Genomic DNA, 21837 nt, shown 5'->3' with positions numbered 1-21837 from the left:
GCTTTTATACAGTAACAATGAAAAGTTCTTGAAGGAAATTGTTCTTTAAATCCATTTACTGTAACATAAAAAAGAATAAATTATTTAGGAATAAATGATGAAAGAGGCATAAGATTTGTACATGGAAAACTACAGAATATTGCTGAAAGAAGTTAAAGAAGACACAAATAAATGGAAAGTCATCCTGCATTCATGGATTGGAAGACTTAATAGTGTTAAAATGTCCATATTACCCAAAGCCATCTACAGATTTGATGCACTCCCTACAAATCCCAGTGGGTTTTTTTTTTCTTCAGAAATAGAACGAAGAAATTCTAAAATTTACATAGAATCTCAAAGGATCCTAAATAGTCAAACATGGACCCTTATCTTAAGCCATATAAATAAATTAACTCTACATGCATTAAAGATCTAAATATAAGACATGGAACTATAAAAATCCTATAAAAATCCTATAAAAAATCATAGGAGAAAATCTTCATGACATTGGAATGGGCAATGATTTCTTGAATGTGATGCCACAAGCACAGCAAAAAAAAAAAGCATAGACAAATGAGACTGTCAATAGAATGTAAAGGTAACATACTGAATGGAAGAAAGGTTTGCAAACCATTTATGAGATAAGGAGTTAGTACCCAGAATATATAAAGAATTCTTGCAACTCACTAACAAAAAAACAAATATCTCAATTAAAAAATAGGCAAAAGGGATCCCTGGGTGGCTCAGTAGTTTGGCGCCTGCCTTGAGCCCAGGGCGTGGTCCTGGGGTCCCAGGATCAAGTCCCACATCAGGCTTCTCCATCAGGCATGGAGCCTGCTTCTCCCTTTGCCTGTGTGTCTCTGCCTCTCTCTCTCTCTCTCTCTCTCTCTCTCTCTGTCTCTCATGAATAAATAAATAAAATCTTTAAAAAAATAAAAAATAGGCAAAGAACTTTAATACACATTGCTCTGAAGAAAATACACACATGGCCGACAGGCACAGGAAAAGATGATCAATGTCACTAATCATCAGAGACATGCAAGCAGGCGGTATTACCTTATACCCATCTTAAGATGGCCACTATCAAAAAACCTGGAAAATAAAAAGGTTTGGCAATCATGTGGAGAATTTGGAATCCTTATGCACTTTTTGGTGTGATTATAAACTGGTGTAACCATTATGGAAAATGGCATGAAGAATCTTCAATTATTAAAAATAGAAGTCCAGTGTGATCCATCAATTCATCTTCTATGCATATATCCAAAAGAATTGTAAACAAGATTTAGAGATACTGCACATCCGTGTTCATTGCAGCATTATTCACAATAGCCAGAGGTTGGAACAGCCTACATGTCCATCAGTGGTCGAACGGATTAGACAACGTGCCATATACATACAATGGCCTGTTTTTCAGCCTTAAAAAATGAGAAAATCCTGTCGTATTCTGCAACATGGTTGAAACTCAAAGACATTAAATGAAATAAGTCAACCACAAGAAGACAAGTACTGTGTAATTCCACTTACATGAGGTTTTTAAAAGTAATCAAACTCACAGAAACAGAAAGTAGAATGGTGGTTGCCGGGATGCTGGGAGGAAGAAATAGGGAGTTGGTCAATGAGTATAGAATTTATCATGCAAGTTGAATAAAATGCTAGAAATCTATTATATAACAATGTGCATAGAGTTAAGAATATTATACTTTACACTTAAAATTGTTGAGAAATAAGTTTATGTGTTTTTTTACCACACTTTTTAAAAAGTGAAAAAGCCTCTTTATTCTGGTTTATTCTGATTTTCTGACAGTGCTCTTTGCTGTAATGTGTTTTTTAAAAGTATATTTTAGGGCAGCCTGGGTGGCTCAGTGGTTTAGCACCGCCTTCAGCCCGGGGTGTGATCCTGGAGTCCCAGGATCAAGTCCCACGTTGGCCTCCCTGCATGGAGCCTGCTTCTCCCTCTGCCTGTGTTTCTGCCTCTCTCTCTCTGTGTATGTCTCTCATGAATAAATAAATAAAATCTTTAAAAAAATAATAAAAAGTATTTTTAAAGTAATGGTTTGAAATCTGTTAGAAAGTTTCATAACTGGTGAATGTATTTGTGATCAAAACCTTTGCATAAATTCTAACTATAACCAACAAAACTATGTGAATATGAACATGGAAATACACATTTCTCATCATTTTAAATAATATTATGTAATAGATCTCATAAAGTAGTCATTGATATCACTGATTTGGAGACCTTAATGTCCCTAAAATATCTAGCCTAAAATAAATTCAGTTTCTAAAAATATTTTTAACTTTTATAAACCTATTTCTCATATTAAATATAAATATACTTTTGCATGTCTTTTTATCTCACATCTGTTTAAATTCTATCTAAAGAAGCTGAAATTGATGCCCTCTTTTTTCTCTCTGCAAGTTTTCCTATTGCAGAGAGAGGCATCAAAACAAACATTCCATTGATTATTTTTAAATGCCACTGTAGCATCCAGGTAGCTGTAGCATGTTCTCTACCTGATTTTCCTGTCCATTCTTGTCTTTATGCTTTATATCAAAGACAGCTTTGGGAGACACAAGCCACAAAATAGAAAAGTGTGAGTAGTTTGGCATGAAGGAGAGAGACAGGCGGTAGAACTTCCTTGCCTTGGTGGCCGACAGTGCGCTGTGGATGGGGGGGTGGCAAGGGATTTATGATCTTATTGTATGTATTTCTGTGTGTGTAAATATGTTTATAAACCTTAGGGGTAAAATTAGTTGGTGAATCTACCTTTCTAGCTTTCTCTTTGAGCATTAAAACATGTCATTCTGGGGACACCTGTGGGGCTCAGTGGTTGAGCGTCTGCCTTTGGCTCAGGGGATGATCCCAGGGTCCTGGGATCAACTCCCATGTCGGGCTCCCTGCAGAGAGCCTGCTTCTCCCTCTGCCTCTGTCTCTGCCTCTCCCTGTGTGTCTCTTGTGAATAAATAAATCTTTTAGAAAAAAAACCAAACATGACACTCTGAGCTCTGTTGCAACAAACATGGAGCAAAAAGTAAAATCTTGGTTGAAAGTAGACAAAGCAGCCAATAGGAATCATTTAAATGAAAGGGGCTACAGCTGTATGGAATACTGAGCAATAAATATCTTAAAACAAGAGTCAGCAAACTTTTTCTGGGAAGAGCCAGATAATAAAATTTTTAGGCTTTATGGCCCATACAATCCCTTATTGCAACTCTGCTGTCACAGCATGAAAGCATTTATAGCAACATGTAAAGAAGTGAATGTGGTAATTTTCCAATAAAGCTTTATTTACGAAAAACAAGCAAGAAGCTGGTTTTGGCCTCCAGACATAGTTAGCAAACACTTGCCTTAGAATTTGAGTAGTATCACCAAAATCACCACCATCAAAGGAAAAGTCAGGTGAATTCTGTTCCCTCCTGTGTAGTGTGAAGAAGCTGATATCCTGCCAAGTGGCGTCTAGTACCAACGTCTAGTACCGACATTCCGAGAGTTTGTGAAAGTTGACTCCGGCATCTGTTGTGGCAATTCATATCATGTCTGGCAAGATTATAGCTGGTGCCCCTTGAACCAGCAAGTTAAACATACTGTGAAATGTACTCCTCATTTCATAGAGCCATCATCCTGATGGCTATTGAGTTATGTTCTCAAAGAGCATCTGCAAAGGAGAAATGCAAAAGGTTCCCACTATTTTGCAGTGTTAGCAGAACGTGGGTGTTAAGGAACTTTGTCAGAAAAGACTGATGTCACATATTAACCCAAATTGGGAAAGCCATACACTCAGCTCCGCGTGTGGCCTAGCTGAATGATATTACTGAGGTAGCAAGCTGTTCCATAAGTGCTGCTTTTAGGAAGAAGATGGAATCAGGAGAGCCAGTATATTCCTGGAGTCATTTTCGGTTATTCATTGCTTCATCTTACTCATCTCCACAACCTGACCATTTCTGGCTTGTTACTGCGTCTTTTCAGATCTAATGCTTTAGTCTTTATTTGGATAGTTCTTGATCTAAGCCCTCGTCACCTCACCCGACAACTAGAGCATCCTCCTGGCTAATCTCCCCTGGGCTGTCCGTCTCTCCTGAGGGTACCCTATATGCAGCAATTTATTCTTCAAGAACTTGTTTTGGCTTATCTCCTATTATATAAAATCTATCCTGTGTTGGGGCACCCGGGTGGCTGAGTTAAAGTGAATGCCTTTGGCTCAAATCGTGATCCTGGGGTCCTGGGATCCAGCCCAACATCGGGCTCCCTGCTCAGTGGGGAGCCTGCTTCTCTTTCCCCCTCTACCCCTCCCCCTTCTCTCTCAAATAAATAGTCTTTTTAAAAAAGAGATAAAATCTATTCTGTGTGTTTCATGGAGAACAAGCTGCATTACCATTTTAAATTTTTATTTGTGATAGTCACACAGAGAAAGAGAGAGAGAGGCAGAGACACAGGCAGAGGGAGAAGCAGGCTCCATGCAGCGGGAGCCCGACGTGGGATTCGATCCCAGGTCTCCAGGATCGCGCCCTGGGCCAAAGGCAGGTGCCAAACTGCTGCGCCACCCAGGGATCCCTTTTCCTCTTTATTTTTAATGGTCCAGCTAACAGCCATAATTCACTACAGGTTATAGAGAAAAAGTTGATTTTTTAATTTTTTATTTTATTATTTTTTTAAGATTTTATTTATTCATGAGAAATAGAGAGGCAGAGACATAGGCAGAGGGAGAAGCGGCTCTATGCAGGGAGCCCAATGTGAGACTTGATCCCGGAACTCGAGGATCATGCCCCGAGCCAAAGGCAGATGAGCCATCCAGGCATCCCAAGTTGATTTTTTAAAAAATAAAACTTCTGAACAATGACATAAATGGGGCCTCCAAAATAGGTTCCTACAATTTAATAGTTGCTTTATTATCCTATTTAAATTTCCTGGTGAACACAATTAAACTTGACAGGAATAAATTTATGTCCTAAAAGACAAGGGCAATGAATTATATATTTCATATATTACTAGGGACTGATATCTCTTAATTTAATAAACCTTGAAGTTATTTGAAGATGAATTAAAATCTCTACATGACTCAATGACAAGAAGTCATTAGTGGTATAGCCCTGATGATCCCTTGATAAATAATAAATTAGTGTTCTTGTTTATATAATAATCTCTCTGTGAGTCCCATGAATAATGAAAGAAGAGGTAGGATCAAATTTCCACAAGAGTAAGAAATCTTTTGAGAAAGTGCTATTGAGAGTAACAGCCCTCTCTCCTCCTACTAAAAGTTGGCCTCAAGTAATAATAAACATTTCTACTTACTGCTTCCTATTTGTTCCAGACATTTAGTATCTATTAACTTTTTAAATTCTCAAATAATATTCTGATACAAATATTATTTTATCCATTAGGAATCTTTGAGTTGCCAGCACAGAAGATGTATTAAAAATTACAAAGATTTGGGGTCCCTAGGTGGCTCAGTCAGCTAAGTGACCAACTTTTGGTTTTGGCTCAGGTCATGCTTGCCGGGTTGCGAGATCAAGCCCCACGTGGGGCTCCGCACTCAGCAGGGCCTCTGCTCTCTTTGCCTCTCCCCCAGTCACTTGTTTGTGCACACACTCTCTCTTTCTCAGATAAATCTTTTTTTAAAAAAAATTAGAGGTTTTATTCACTTAATTGAAAAGTCTAGAAGGGAGTCACCATTGAGGCAGTTTGTGATCCAATGGGTCAGGCATGTCACCAGAAACCATTCTCTTTCCTTCACTCTCTTCTGCTTTCCATGATGATGGCTTCACCCCTCATCTGCCAGTCCTCATGATGCTACAAACCATCTTATATACTTCCAGGTGCAGAGAATGCTGCTTTCCTGGTGCTTCTCTAAAAAAACAAAGTTTCTTTCTCCTCCTAAGCATCTCCTTGTGTCTCAGGGCCCAATGTGCCTCTCCCTGAACCAGTCACTTGCAGGGGTGAATGGGCCTCATTCATTGTGTTGAAGCCAGTCTAGGGCCACCTTTATTGTTGAGGGTTAGGTGAATACAAAAATAGAAGGGCAGGAAACTGAGGTGACAAATGCAAAATAGGTATGTGACAAGCAACCAGTCCATACCATAACTCTTTCTTTCTTTAGATGCCAAATAGCTTGAGCAAAAATAAGTTGTAGTAGTATTGTGTGTGTGATGCTCTAGGCAGAGGCTTAGTGTTTTAGATGCATTTTAGTCTTCAAAACCATCTTAAGAAATAAATGGAATTTATCCTTGTTTTAAAGAAGCTTAGAAAGATTAGGGGCACCTGAGTGACTCATTGGTTAAGTGCTTCCAGCTCAAGTCATGATCTCAGCATTCTGGGATTGAGCCCCCCCATTGGGCTCCCTGCCCAGTGGGGAGTCTGCTTCTCCCTCTCACTCTGCTGCCACCCCCTATTTGTGCGCTCTCTCTCTCTCTCTCTCTCTTAGAAATATAAATAAAATCTTAGAAAAAAAAAAGATTAAACAACTTACCTAGGGCCACATAGGTAATCAGACCTAGGTCATTCAATTACTAAGAAGATTATTGAAAGTCTATTACATTTATGTCATGCCATCTCCGTGGTAAACCAAAAATGGCCTATAAAAATAAATATTGTCTTAGAAACCTATCACTGATGAAGTATTCTTGAAAATAATCCATCTTGTTTTTATTTAAATGTACAGTATATCTGTATAGAGACAATCCTTGTTAAGACAGATTTACAAAAGGGAATTAATATCTTGTTTTGCCCACTTTGAACACCAAGATCCTTACTATAGTGGGAATGGTAGTCTATACTCTCTGCATATGCACACACGTACATATATGCAAACACATATAAACATAGGGAGAGTATATATAATTATTGTGTATATCACAGATTCTAAGAGAGGCTCTTTAACTGGGCAGGTGATGAAAATGACAGGAGAATTTCAAAGGAATGGATACTGTCCTCTACAATAAGTGACAGTGGTTACTAAAAACTCTATCATCTGATGTCACTCTCCAGGTGTTCTTTGCTTAATTGTAATAATCAAGTATTGTGCCTCAGGGAACATCCTGGCCCAGTCTGAACTATTTCCTGGGTAACTTACCTTTAGTCTCAAACTCTATCTCCTGGGGAGTTTACTTCTTCTTACGCTTATATTTGCCCAAGGCTCAGACTTTCAGGACTGAATCACAATTATTCGTTTTCATAGAAGGCTTTGCTTCTCTGCAGTGCTCTATAAGACGCTGACTAGGGCTGTGGCATGGTGCAGCTTTCCTCCTTTACTTCAGATCATTCTGTGTCTCGAATAACTAGAAGTTGGAAATCAGTTTACAATTTGCTCTGATAATTTAATGATTTTAAGCAAGGAATTTCTCTAAGGCAGAAATATTGTTGGATTAGCTAAGAGGCAATCAGACAATCCTTGGTCTGTGTCTTTGGCTGTATCTCAGTATTTGGAAAGAGCTGTATGTCATTCTCCTTTTTAGTACTTTACCTTTTTTGACTTGGCACCATTGTTCAGGCAATTTGTAATGCTAAGTGTTGTCTTTTCTTTATATTATGCATTTGTTATTTTAGTTTGATTTGCAAAGAAGCAGTCCTTGGTAGATAATTTTTTTTTAAGTGATGCAGTTTTTAAGGCATTAGGGTTACAGAAGCATCTGTCAAAATGAGCTCAGTCTTAAATGCACTAAGTTTTATTGTTGGAATTTAAAGAATTTTATGGCATCCATCCGGTGCCATTGATAAGAAATGTAATATCCTTTTCTCAACACTATTTTAACATTGAACAAGTACTTAAAAAGCATAGGTCTCACCATTAGAGAGCGACTAGGGAAGAAATGTCAAAATGAGTGAAAAATGATTCTTGTCTTCATGGAGAGCTTAGAAGCTGCAAAATGAGATATGTACACATTGTTTACCCATTCATTCCAGAGATGTTTATTGAGGTATTATTTCATGCTAGACATGGTGTGGTAGCCTCTGAAATGATAATACCGAGCAACAGAGGCACAATTCTCTTCCTAGGGTTTACCATTTGGGGCAGCAGTTAGGGAGTAAAGGAGGATTCACTGAAGGACTACATTTTTTTTTTTTAAGATTTTATTTATTTAATCATGAAAGACACAGAGAGGCAGAGGCACAGGCAGAGGGAGAAGCAGGCTCCCTATGGGAACCCAATGTGGGACTCGATCCTGAGACCCCTGGGACCCCAGGATCATGCCCTGAGCTGGAGGCAGATACTCGACTACTGAGCCACCCAGGCATCCCCAAAGGAGTAAATTTAAAAAGGAACAGGAGGCAGATAGAAAAGTGCTTGAATTTGAGCTAACTTTTGGAAAGAAATATTACGATTTCACAGAACACTGAGGTTATGTCATAGGCTGCTTTAGCCCAAATTCCAGAAAAGCTCTTTTCATTTGAAAGCTATTCCAAAGCTTAAACAAAATGCTATGTAGTTTCAAGACCAGAAGTCTGCACTTTTTCTAAAATAAGCCACTACATAACTAACAAAATAATAAATACATGTGAATATTGGCCCAAGGAATAACTTGAACTAAATATTGATTTCAAGTCCACTTAATTGACACACCTATTAAAGTAGAGAAATCATTGGTTAACTTTGCTACTTGCTGTTGCTTTTGTGTATTTTGTTCAGAAAATTAAGTTAAGCGTAATAGACTTTCAATAATCTTCTTAGTAATTGAATACATTTAATACTCTTTTTAAAAGAACAGAAAAAAGAAGTTATCTGTCACTGTTAAGGTTATTTTTAAGCATATAGCTATTGATTTTGTAAATGGCCCACCTAAATTGCCTAACACTTGATTTTTGAATAAGAGAAGTTAGAGAAAGACAACATTATAAGTAGAGTTGGGCAATTGTTTATTTTCCAGGTACTCTCATTAAAGAAAAAGCCATTAAGTCTCCACCTTTAGAGTGGCTCTATTTAAGGAAACCTGGATCCTTAAGGACTACAAAATTTAGGAAATGGCTATGAAAATGCTAATCCCTCTTGTAAAATTCTGGCTTAAAATCTGAGGGCCTAATAGAGAAAGTGGGAATAATTTGTTTTGACAGAATATTCATTCTAATATATTTAACTTAAAAAAATGCAACGTACTCTATACTAACAAGGAAGAATAATCGAGCCTTCCCATAGCCTTTAATGCTATGTGAAGAATGAATGCACAGTTGAAGGTCTACACTATTTTAATATGGTTGTCACCGGTGATAGGTGGCTCCTCAGCTTCTGAAATGTGGCTAGTGCTTCTAAGAACTGAATTTTGAATTTCATTTAATTTTAATCAATTGAAAATGGGTATGATTCAGTTATTAGAAAATTTTAAACATGTTTGAAACAACTTAGGCATGTGAATCTTCTTTTTCAACTATAAATTTTATGAAATCTAAATACAGATCAAATATATGAGATGTCCCACAAAGTGTAAAATAAAGCATATATTTTAAAGATTTAGGATGGTAAAATGTAAAATATTTCCACTGTAATTTTTATGATCCATACTGATATATTTTGGATATATTGGGCTAAAGAAAACATATATTATTAAAATGAATTTCATCTTTTTTGTTGTTACGTTTCCAAATGTGGCTACCAGAAAATTGAAAATTACTGTGTTGTATTTCTTCTGGACTGTGCTGGTTTAAGGAGTTGCTCTAAGATACCACTCTGCTCAGTTTCATTTTCCCTAAGATAGAAAGACTTAAACTTCTTCTAGTTCAATTTCCTTTGAGATCTAAGTTCTTTACTTTTATTATGAATTGCTCAAAAGACATAACACTACTAAGGGAAATTTGATGCACAAAAATACAGTCTGGCTCAGCGATTAAATCCTATCAAAACCATAGCTCCCTCACCCCACCCCCAGCTCTACCACCAGTGACATAATTATCATAAGCAGTCACTGAATCTAGTAACTAATTTGATATAATTTACATTTTAAACTCATAATAGTTATAATGTTTTATTTGGTATTAGAGAAAATAAAATTTCACAGAAAATTTTAGCCAGGCAAATTGGTGAGAAATTACAAATAGAAGAATTGCGTGAGTTTGATTGAATGTTGTGTGTTGAGTAAGACACAGTGTGAAGCACTTAAAGTACTTACGCTATATCTTAGGTAAGTTTATGCTGTTTTCTAATAGGTGTGTTATTTTCATATTTTGGTTTATCCTCACGTCAAACAAAATGGGCAGAAAGCGTGGCCAAATGTGTAATTTTTCCTGTCCTGTTCTGTATCTCTAGTAAGCCGTACGTCATGATTATATCTCATTGCTCGTCTGTCAATTCTTCTAGGAGGTGATTTCCTGTCCTTTCTGAGAAAGAAGAAGGATGAAATAAAACTCAAACAATTAGTGAAGTTTTCATTAGATGCTGCTTCTGGTATGTCCTATCTCGAGAGTAAAAACTGTATACACAGGTAAGGAAAACATTTTTTAAACATTTTCTGGTTTTGCCATTAGAATGTTAGGAAAGTGACATATTTGCTGCAATATAGCAATGAAATTCTTTCGCAAAATTATTTTCTTGTTTTTCATATTTTGTGGGAAAGCCTTCTCTGATAGTTGTTTCATATAGTTCACCGAAACACTTGTTTTTTTTCTTACCTGAAGTGAGTCCACCCAACTAGACAATGAGCTTCCTGATTACAGTCTATTGCATTATAATCATGAATGACATACCGATAAGATGTACCACAAGTTAGTCACGTAATCAGCTGTAGTCTTACAGCTAAATAAGATTGCTTCCTGTGCTCCCTTATTCTCATTTTGCAAGAAATTACTTATAAAGTCATGGAAGAGCATAATAATAAAACAACAGTTGATGATAGTGAATCGGCCAAGGGTAGAAAATACATAATGGTCATTTCAATGGAGATTTTAGAAAACGTTATCTAATCACATTAAGAGCAGTGACTTGGTTGTAGTGCTTTTATAGATTGTGGTTTTAGTTGCTTAATAGCTGAAAATGTTCTTCACTGCTGAATGTCAACACAACTTAAGATGTCTTGCAGAATTCATGTGAGATCCCAAGTATGGCTACGTGTATACAAGCAAGATGAAGTGGGGCATTGATGCAGTTCTCATTCACTGGAAACAGCACATGATACTATTTGACTTGGAACAGAGTTCATTGTCAGATTGAACTGTTTTGGACTTTATCTAAATTGGTTCCGTTGTTGAAGTCCATTTTTTTCTGATGTGTTTCATTACGTAGGCTTTGACTTCACATTCTGGTAAAATTGTATGACTGATGTATTTTTCTTTTACTTCTTATGATGACAGATCAAATCACATTATAGCAGAACAAAGGTATCTTCACCTGAGATGTATGTTTATGTGCTCTCAGTGTGTGAGCGGCGCGTCCCATCTATTCCATCTCTGGCCCCTGGCCCCTGCCTCAGTTCCTGAGTTTGGCCAAGAAAGAATCTAGATCCAAACTCTCAAATAAACAAGAGTTTAATAGCAATGACAGCAAAAGCCCATTCTCGAGGTGGACAAGCAGGCAGGCCCAGAGACAGCAACTGCACCAGGGGCTGGAGTGGTCTTTCTTTTTTTTATGCCTGCAAGGGTATGGATCATAGCTAGGTGGTCTCTGACTAGAGTTGCCACCAATCATCCAAGGTCTCCTCCTGCAATAGGGACGGGGAGTTTTTGGCCCTACATGGTCCTCCTCTGAGCTGTCATGGAGCCATCCCCCTGCAAGAGGAGGGCAAGGTCAAAACCACTATGCAAATGTGTTATCGTGAAACTATAACTTATTGTAGGGCAGCAGTTACAGGGAAGAGTATGCGTGTGCCCCCAGTGTTTCTCCTGGCTGGTTGAAACTTGCTTTCTGCCCTTCTTAATGGTCAGAAAATACCTGTTCCCTGCTTATGTCTGGCTAACTGCCTACTCTATCAAATTGATTTTTCCAAAAAATTTTGCCACCTACTCAATTTTATTCTAAAATTAAAATTATATCCTGTGTTTCCAATATGGCTCAGCAGTCACATATATTTTAAAATACATTTCAATAAAGATACTGTATTTCTGGAAATTAAGACAACTAAACTTAACCACTGTCCTTGTATTTTTCTTTTACTTCCTATGATGAGAGATCAAATCACATTATAATAGATAATTTTAAATACTTTAAAAAAATATTTGATTTTGCACAAGAATTGCATTATCATTCATTTCATTAGGAAAACAAAACATTTTTTGTTAAAAGGGACAATGCAGGGTTTTGCTCTTCATTTAGAGAAAATCTCTAATGTTGGCTGCTCATATGTTAAAGCTACTTCAGGCATCAAATTCTCTATCCATAGTTATTCATTTTGTCTCAGGTTTGTTTTCCCAAACCATTAGACTATCTAGAGCCTTAGAGTCAGTGAATAAACAGTACTGAAACTACTTAATTAATTGTCAGTTACCAGTAGCAGTCTTTAATTTCTGTTGCATTGTGATTGAGGGAATTGTTTCAATTTCTTGCTACTTTTGTGGTGATTGCTTTTCTTGCTACTGGTTGACTATATTTTTTTAAGTGCCTGTATCATCAGAATTGAAACTGTTCTGTTGTAGATGACAGTTAGCTTTTAAAAATTGATCTTACTCACCGAATCATAACATTGTCTGCTGTCATGTTATTTTTCCATTTTCCTTGTTTAGAATTTTCATGCATTCAAAAATTTTAACTGTCAACCCATGCTTGAGCATGTATCCCAGAAGGTTGTACCTATACCTTTAGGATTTGCCTGTGGGGAAGGTTTTTGATTGACTATCTTAAACAATACCACTGAAAGCAGGTTTGACAAATAGATTTCAGTTTCCAGTGGCTCTCTGTGTTGTGTATTGAGAAGGATTCCGGAATCAGCAGCAAAGAATCCAGTGATTGATCTGTCACATCTGTTAGGGCACTGATAAGCATTAACACTATGCCCCATATTTGTCATCTGTGGCATGACTATTTTCTTTTTGTCTTTAATCAATGCTTTTCTTTTTTTTTTTTTAATGGTTTTCCTTATTAGCTACATTATAGCAATGATGTAATGTTTTTTCTCCCCTCACTTCCATTGATTCCTTCTAAACCACCTGCTTTTCTATTTTTCCTTCTTAATCTTGATTAGTGGTTGAATTTTATGATCCCTCTAGCCAGTGGTCTTTTGTTACTCTTGAAATTTATGTAAATGCTCTTTTGGATGAATTCATTTTCTTTTTCTTTTCATTTCAATACCTCACCAACACGTGACACTATGTTGAGTAAATAAAATATTCTTTGTGTTGAATTTTTTATAGAAGTGAATTGTGCCATAGAACCCTATTCCTATGTGTCATCCTATGAAACTGTTTCTGTGGTAGCAACAATAATTGCAATGGATGTCAATTGATTTATAGTTAAAAGATGCACTCAAGATACGTTGTGTTCTTTTTTTCTCCTAAGAAATACCAAATACAAAAATATAAATATATAGTATTTACTACAGCAAAAAGTATTTTTTCCTCATTGGAAAACTTTCTAATGAGGTATGTTAAAAATTGATTAAACATGATCGAAAGTTTTGGTTTCCAAGTAGTGAAGAAAGGCACCAAGCCATATTCTTAACATCCCCAAATATTGCTAAAATATATTACTAAAATATTATAAAATATATATAAATTGTGAAGTCTTTGTCCCACAGATCAAAGCAAACATTTTTAATGTGCTTTAAATTTAATATGAACTTATATACTGTACCCTGTTCAATGATTCAAAGTCCCTGGAATTCTTAGAAATATTTTTAATTGTCTCTCCTCAAAATAATACCCTAAATTGGGGGGGGGGCACACATTTTCTTTCTTTAGCTTTGTTTTATTGTTTTGATTACTATGAAAAGAGCAATGTTTCATTATAGATAAGTAAGTATGACAGCTGTAAAATGGAAAGGAAGTAATTGCATAAACAAATGGCCTGCTTTTGGAAATGTCCTTGTTGTAATTTCCATTTAACTTCCAGAAGGGTTCTCTTGATACCTTAATTTCTAATTGAAACTATTTCTGTTTATAGCTAGTGAATTGCTGGATATTTTGTGTTTCAATGTAGTGATAATTATCTGCATTTTCTTTATAATTATACTATAGGCCAGTGTGAAGTCTTCTTTCCTATTTGAACTTTATATGAAGATTTGAAGTATGTTGATAAACTTTGGGCTGTGTGTGTATGGTATGTTACTAGATTGTTAGATGCCACTCTAGGAAAAGCATTAAACCTGATTAATTTTGATGTTAAGTGGATTGAAGCTTGGCATTATACTAGATATAAAGGGAGTGGCATTTATGGTTTTATTGCTGATGAATCTTACTCTACACGATTTATTTTTATTTTGGTTTATTTCTAAAAGTTGTCTCTCTGCCATGTTCTTTGGTGTCTGAGGAAAGTAAAGAGAGGATAAGCTTTTATTTGCATGTGTTTGCGTTAAAGATCAATCTGTGGGGAATTTGGGGAGCATTTCTTAATTTCATGATATTGTACGTTAATACCAGAAAAGTTGTTTTTGGAGAGATGCTTGTAGAAAATGATTTTATTTTCTAATTTTAAAACTTGGACTGATTTCTCTTTGTTTTTGGCCACTTTATCACAATGACGTTCTGTCATTATGGAGTAAGGCTATTAACTCCACAAATTAAAGTACGTAAGATCAGATAGATTTATTGTTTAATAAGGGTTTTGCTTATCCATTGAGAATGAAGATATTTCCAGTACTTCACAAATGTGAATATTTGCCTACTCTGTGCCTACTCTGATGTCAATAAGAATATCATTGTCCCTGCCTTCGGATATATGTAATAAAAAATAATTATGCAAAGAGATAATTAATTTAGTGGAAATAGGTGCAAAATGCCATCAGAGTACTACTAAGAGGGTCCAATATAACCTTTCAGCATGGGGTGGGGTATCATGGGAGTAATCGGGACTATGTTGAGAGCAGTCAGTAATTGTAGAAGACACGGAGTGAGACTTGGTGTTGCTGAATGGAAAAGGAAGGAATATTCCAGCTAAGGAAAAGTTAACAATATTTTTCATGAAAAAGCAGGACTTAATCATGAGACTAAAGAGTTCAATATTATCCGAATGGGAAGTCTGAAGGATGGAGCCAGGTAAACAGGGTCCATGTATACCATTTAATTCGGCTAAGCTGCAGGAGTATCAAGCCACATACTGGGATGATTTTATTTATTTATTTTTTAAGATTTTATTTATTCATGAGAGAGAAAGAGAGAGGTAGAGACACAGGCAGAGGGAGAAGCAGGCTCCCTGAAGGGAGTCCGATGTGGGACTCGATCCCGGGTCTCCAGGATCATGCCCAGGGCTGAAGGTGACGCTAAACCATTGAGCCACCCAGGCTGCCCTAGGATGATTTTAAGAAAGTTAAAATGCTAGGATTTTTAACTGGAAAAGAAAAGTAATTTGAGTAAAACTTACAAAACTTGAAAAATGAATAATTTATGAAAAGAAGTAGATATGGATCAATTTTATTTTTAAATTTCATTAGAAAAACTAATTAAGGAAAGCTAAGATTGTCCAAAAAGGAACAATATTACATTTCACCTAAATATGTTCTAGAAAGAGATTGTTTGATCCAGTGGTTTCTGATTAGGCTTAAGGAATGTGTTACTTTTTAAGAAAAATGTAAGGGGCTACTTCTGTCTCATTTTGGGTTTTTTTGTTTATTTGTTTGGTTTTGTTTTTTTGTGATTTCATGCTTTGTGAAACCGGAGATTTGGGTATGAGACTGATCATCTGTATTTTTCCAGTGATTCTTGAAGATTTCTCTATTTTTTTTTTTAATTGCAACTGAGAACCTAGCATTTGAGCTCTTTCTTTGAAAGCTTTCAATGTCCTAAAAATATATTCTTGTGCTTAATGTCCTAAAAATATATTCTTGTGCTTAATGTATCTTAATATCATTTTAATAGTAAGATAAATCTAAAATAGGCAAAGGGAAATAGTTCCTTTAATGTTTTTAAAACTTCACCTGTTATGTCTCTCATGAATTGCCATGTATTCAATAAAAGGGACCTTAAGGCCAACTTACCGATTAAATAATTGAGGCCCAGAGATTAAATTAAAGCTATCTAAACAGTTAGTGGCAGAGCCACGGCTAGCTAGATCTTAAATGTGCTGACTTCGTTCCAACACATTCCCAGTCATTTGAAAGCAGGTGTTTCACTCTGTCTCCATTCCAGCATTCGTAATCCCAACAGAACTTAGAGTACTAGGCACTGTGCTAATTAGATGCTTTAGATGGAATATCTGAGAATGTAAGCTTCATGAGGGCAATGATGTTTAACTTGTAGTGTTCACTGTTGGATTCCAAAAGCCTGGAATGGTGCCAGGCACTTACTGGTGAATGAATAAATCCTCAAAACAATGGTAGCTATTATTGTTAGTCCCATTTTTTACATGAGGAAACTTATGGTTAGAGAGGTTGATTATCTTTCCCAAGATCATATGAAAAGAAAGTGGCAACTCCAAGATATGGATCCCAGCACTCTAGTTCTAGAGCTTATACTCTGAATCACTGCCGTGGACTCAGCTGCTTTCCGGAAGAAATTCATCTTCTGACCAGTTAGGAGATTCAGAGACGAAGGCCAGATGGTACTCAGTGTGATGGCTCAGCTTATATTTAACATCTGGACTCTTTATGTTCGTGATTAAAAACAGAAGAGGATGCTGAAGCCTGTGAAATGTAATTTTAGAAAGATACACCAAGGTGTTCTTTGTTGTTTTTGATGAAGAGTTGCTGGAATGAAGCAGTATTTTGTTATTGCCTCTCTATTCAATTAGAACTTGAAAATTTATTTTTGCATTTTTTTACACACTGTTGTGTAGATACTCCCTTCTGCTCTATCCGTTAATTAAAAACACAGGATTAGCATAGAAATGTGATAATCTCAGTTAGTTGACTAAGCATTTATGACTAATTTTCTTGTTCCAACATTTGATTACGATTTTGAATATATTAAGCTGTACTTTCATTTTTAGCTTCTAAACCAATTTTGCTACAGTTCAGAAAGGAGTGTTCAATAATTTCAAATATGTAAAAAAAAATGCAGTCGTTCCCTAACATTTTTTTCTACTATAGTTGGTATTTGCATATGCAATGTGATTAGTATACAAAAGATATCACAAAAGCACTTTTCTAAAAATTATCCTGCTACTTTATTCAGTGTCAGAGTTTCCCATCACTAGTTTCATTCATTTTAATTAAGGGATTTTCCCCTAAAGTCACATATATATTTCCAGGAATGAAAAAGGAGATCTTCTCTTACATTAGAATCAATTAACGTGTTGGCTTAAGTTAACATAGCAGAGGATCTAACTGCCTTCTTAGAAAACAAAAATGAAGGATTTGGGCGAAAGGATCAAAGAAAGAGAAGTTTTGATTTATGGTCACTGGTAGGAAAGACACAGCATATATAAGACACTGTTTGAGAATTCAGGGCCATCTAGTAAACAGTCCTTGAAAATGAGAAGGGAGGGGAAAAAAGAGAATAGCATATTGAAGCTATCTCATAATTTGGTTGGGGCTAGCTTTGTCCTATGTTACATTGAAATGATCAGAGGGGAGTTGGTTTATATCTCTTCTCTGTTATTTCTCACTTTTATTCAGTTAATTACCGTAAATACATTCCTGGTTCAGAATGTCAAAAGTGAGCTTTCCCATTAAACTCCTATAAATGTTCAAGTTACCACTTTTTCTAAGGACCTCTTTGATCACAAAGAACAGAAACCGCTTAAGCTAACTTAAGCATAGGACACTTATTATAAGAAAAATAGACTTTTCTCACAGAACTCAGGACACAGGAAGTTCAGCCATCCTTGGAAGCCATTGGAATTAGGAACCGGGAAGTGTTCAGGGACGAAGACAGCATCTCTTTCTGTCTTTTCCTCTGTGTTTCTGTTTCTCCGCTTCATTTCCCTCTTGCTATGAAGACGGCATTCCTCTGCTCCATTTGTAAAGGGCTCTCAAGTGACATTTGAATCAATATAACTTTCCAGGCCTGGCATCTGCAGATAACTAATGAGTCTTTGAGGTCCAACTTCAAATTCTTGGCAGAAAGAATTGATTGGCCCAGCTTATATAAGGTGTCTACCCCTGTTTTAATCAATAAGATGGCTAGACAGGGGAGAGTGTGCAGAGTCATCATTACACAGATTCACAGGAGCCAATCTCAATGTGTGAGAGGATGATTCTCAGAGGTTGGGGCATTTATGAAGCAGGCCCCCCAAAAGGTTATCATGTATTCATCAGGTGTTTACTATTTGGCAAATACGTTCACTATTTTATTTAGTCCCCCTGTTTCAATGAAAATGGTACCACTCATCTTCGTTTTATAGTAAAAGAGATTGAACCACAAAAAAACATGCATAACTTGTCCAGTGTCATACCAAGTGGTAAGGGGAAGATTCACGTCTAGATTGAGTTAATGACAAGCCTGGGAATCTAAGCAAAACATTTAAACTATGTGTTGAATATATTTCCAGTTTCTTCCTGTTTGAGAGTATGATCAACCATGTGGAAATTTCTCTCATGAAGCAAAATTTAAGACCATTAAGTAATGATTTACAGGAAAGCCTATTGTAGGGATAAGAGAATCCTTTTAGGTCTTATCTCCATATTTTCCCAGGATGATTCATTCCTTCACAGTACCATGGTTTAGGGCTGTCCAGCTTGACTCTTTCCTGTACTCAGTCCTTGCAGTCTTCTTGAATCCTAACTCATACTGAGTCTAAATAACAGGCAGGAGATCACACTCAGAACTATGGAACTCAGAACACATCCCACACATTATCCCAGAGATTTGGGTGACCACTGGTTGTATTCAAGTTCTCAAGTCAAACATGATTCATGTCAGAGTAGCTAGCTTCTTCTAATTAGTCTTGGTCAAATGGAAATTCTGGCCTCTAAGAAATCTGTTAGAACACAGATGACAGAAAAACAAGCCTAACCTTCTCACTTGCAAATTGCTTCCTATTCTCCCGCCTTCAAGGGACCATCAGAGCAGTCAACAAACATATGGATCTAGAGAACCCAAGCCTGTGCCGTTTACCAGACACTGACTGACCTTACTAATTTTGAGAATTACTAGGGGAGGGGCAGGAGACTTGCCTAATTTTTGTTTTCAAATATTATCCATTCTGTATTAGATACCAAGCACCACTAGAACCCCTTTTCATGCTCAGATTTCCCTGTCAAAGTGTTTCTGTCCCCATCAGACTGTCTCTCTCTGCATTGCCAACTCTAATAGGCTGGAAGGTTAGCATTTGCCGAGCCACTTAGCAGCTTCAGCATAGTTGTTAAAACAACAGATTGGACATTGGAAGGCTCTATGTTTGAATCCTGTCTCTCTACCATGTTAGTTGTGTGACTTTTGGAACCTTCCCCTACCCGCATCATGGCATTTCCTATAACCTTTCCCTGCTTTATATTTCATCAGTCCTTATCATGACCTGACATTTATTTATATCTACATATGCATATATGTGCATGTATAAATATATACATATGTATAAGAGTGGTGGTGGTGGTGGTGTGTGTGTGTGTGTATATATGTGTGTGTGTGTGTGTGTATGTATATATATATATATATATATATATATATATATATATATATATATATATAAAATACTGGTTTGCTTTTTTGTCTATGTCCTTCAACTAGAATGTGAGATCCATGAGGATATTGACTTTGTTTTGTTCATTCCTCAATACAGAGAATAGTTACCAGCATCTAGTTGGTGATCAGTTAAAAAAAAAAATCATTGCATGGATAAATGAAGTTACTTATTGTGTTTCTATTTCTTCTAATATAAAATGAAGAGAATAATAATTTCCCTGACACACTGATTTGGATTAGAGAAGGAAACTCTATTATTTGAGTAGAAAAGAAGTATTTCAAGGTTCTCCACTATGAAATATCCCCCACAACATTTCAAGGGGACCAAAACATACCTAGAAGGGATCACACATGTCCACACTATTGTAAGATTAAATTCAGTTGTCTAGTTAGCCAAGGATACAGAAACTTTTCAGAAAAAGATGGACTCATAAAGAAAGAGCAAATGCAGGATATCTCTTCATTTTACCATGGTCCTCAGACTTCCTAACGGTGTGTGAGCAGATTTGGGCCTTGTTGAATCTCAGAAGCTCATTTTCATGCTAACATGAGAGTCTGAACCAAAATAAAGCCACTCAGGGACCATCTATACATCTGTCTGATTTTGTTTAATGTTTTAAGTATTGGGGGGGGGGGCTTGGCGCCGCCTTCAGCCTGGGGTGTGGTCCTGGTCCCGGGATCGCCTGGGGCTCCCTGCGTGGAGCCTGCTTCTCCCTCTGCCTCTGCCTCTCTCTCTCTCTCTCTGAGACACATGAATAAATAAAATCTTTAAAAAAGAAAAAAAAATAATGTTTTAAGTATTGGGCTAAACATTTTTTGTACCAAACTTGGTGTCAACAAGGCCACATCCTCACTCTAGTTAAAGCCTAGGTATCTCTGGGCAGCTGATCTCTATCTCCAGCCCATAGCTCTGTAGTTTGCCACCTTACTCCCATTACCCTCTTGCCTGCGTGTCCCCAACCCTGGGTATGTTTGGGCCAGGCCCCAGTCTAGATACTGTGGTTACAGTGGTAGAGAGGAGGAAAAACTAATTTTCCCTCTAATCTTCTAGGTTTTTGTTAGAGACACCCGTGTAATAGAGGGTTAATGGGAAAAACAGAAGTTAAACAACATGTATGTTTCCTGTAAACGTGGGAGAGACCTGGGAAAACTGAGTAACTTCCCAGTTTGTCTAAGCCACCACCTTAAATACCAACTCCAGAGCTCCAGCTGAAGACTAAAGAAGATGTGTAGACGGTGGGAGGGAGGCCAGTTGTGGGAAGTTATCAGGCAAAGCAGTAAACAAGGGTAGGATTGGTAACACAGATTCAAATTAGTGTCTTCTCTGTTGATAAGATTTTCTAGAGATTTAGAGTCAACTTTCTCTTCCTGGTACAGGGAGGCAGACAGTCCTATAAATGGAGAGCTCCCTTGTAAATATCTCTTACAAAAGGGTAACTTCTACTCCATTGTAAAACTTCCCCTGTATCTGCTATTTCTGGAAAAATACTCAGCTGAAAATAATCCTTATGCCAAAAAGCATATTTTGGGGTGACCATCTCTGTCTCCCTTCCACAGTGCACGAAACAAAGCCCCATCCTTCTGGAGCTTACACAAATGAAGGGAAGAAGACAATGCACTTAAAAAGTAATAAGTAAATATAAAATATTCCACGTGGTAATAAATATTATACAGAGTAAGAAAATAGTATAAAAGAGAATGGGAGGCTGGAGCAGACGCTATTTTATAGGGAAGACCCAGAAGAGAGAAAGGAGTGAACCATGTGAATATCAGTGGGTGTAGCAAGGGCAAAAAGATCCTGAGATGGGAGCATGTTGGTGTGTCTAAAGAAGACCAACAACGGAGATAGAAAATGAGGTTACTTATTGAGTGGCCAGATCATGAAAACCTTGTAAGCCATTGAAAGGGCTTTGCCTTTATGCTGCATGACATGGGGGCTATTAAGAACTGATTTGATCTATCCCAGGTTTTTGAAAGATCAGTTGGAATTCCTTTTTTTTTTTTTTTAAATAGACTGTAAGAGGGCAAGTGCAGAAGCAAGACCAGTTAGAGAGCTATTGAAATAATCTAAATGGGAAACAAATGGGAGTTGGACTAGGATGGCAATGGTGGAGATCTTGAGAAGTGGCCAGATTCTGGGTGTATGTTGAAGGTAAAGCCATTCTGGGTGTATGTTGAAGGTAAAGCCATTAGGGTTTGCTGATATATTAGATATAGTCTCTTACAGAGAAAGA

At 36.9% G+C, this 21837-nt stretch overlaps 1 protein-coding gene across 6 annotated transcripts in view; it reads left to right on the top strand.

Moving 5' to 3' along the window:
• Nucleotides 1-21837, top strand: part of FER (FER tyrosine kinase) — a 435215-nt gene that overhangs the window by 316013 nt on the left and 97365 nt on the right. For all 6 annotated transcript variants that reach the window (XM_041752267.1, XM_041752266.1, XM_041752262.1 and 3 more), the window contains one exon: nt 10260-10383. In XM_041752267.1, the coding sequence (XP_041608201.1) occupies nt 10260-10383 (124 nt within the window). The remainder of the gene's footprint in view (nt 1-10259; nt 10384-21837) is intronic.

The sequence above is a fragment of the Vulpes lagopus genome, chromosome 4, assembly GCF_018345385.1.
Source record: "Vulpes lagopus strain Blue_001 chromosome 4, ASM1834538v1, whole genome shotgun sequence".
In the NCBI taxonomy this organism is placed as follows: domain Eukaryota; kingdom Metazoa; phylum Chordata; class Mammalia; order Carnivora; family Canidae; genus Vulpes; species Vulpes lagopus.
Note: the sequence above shows the minus strand (reverse complement) of the source record. Positions and strands in the feature narration are given on the sequence as shown.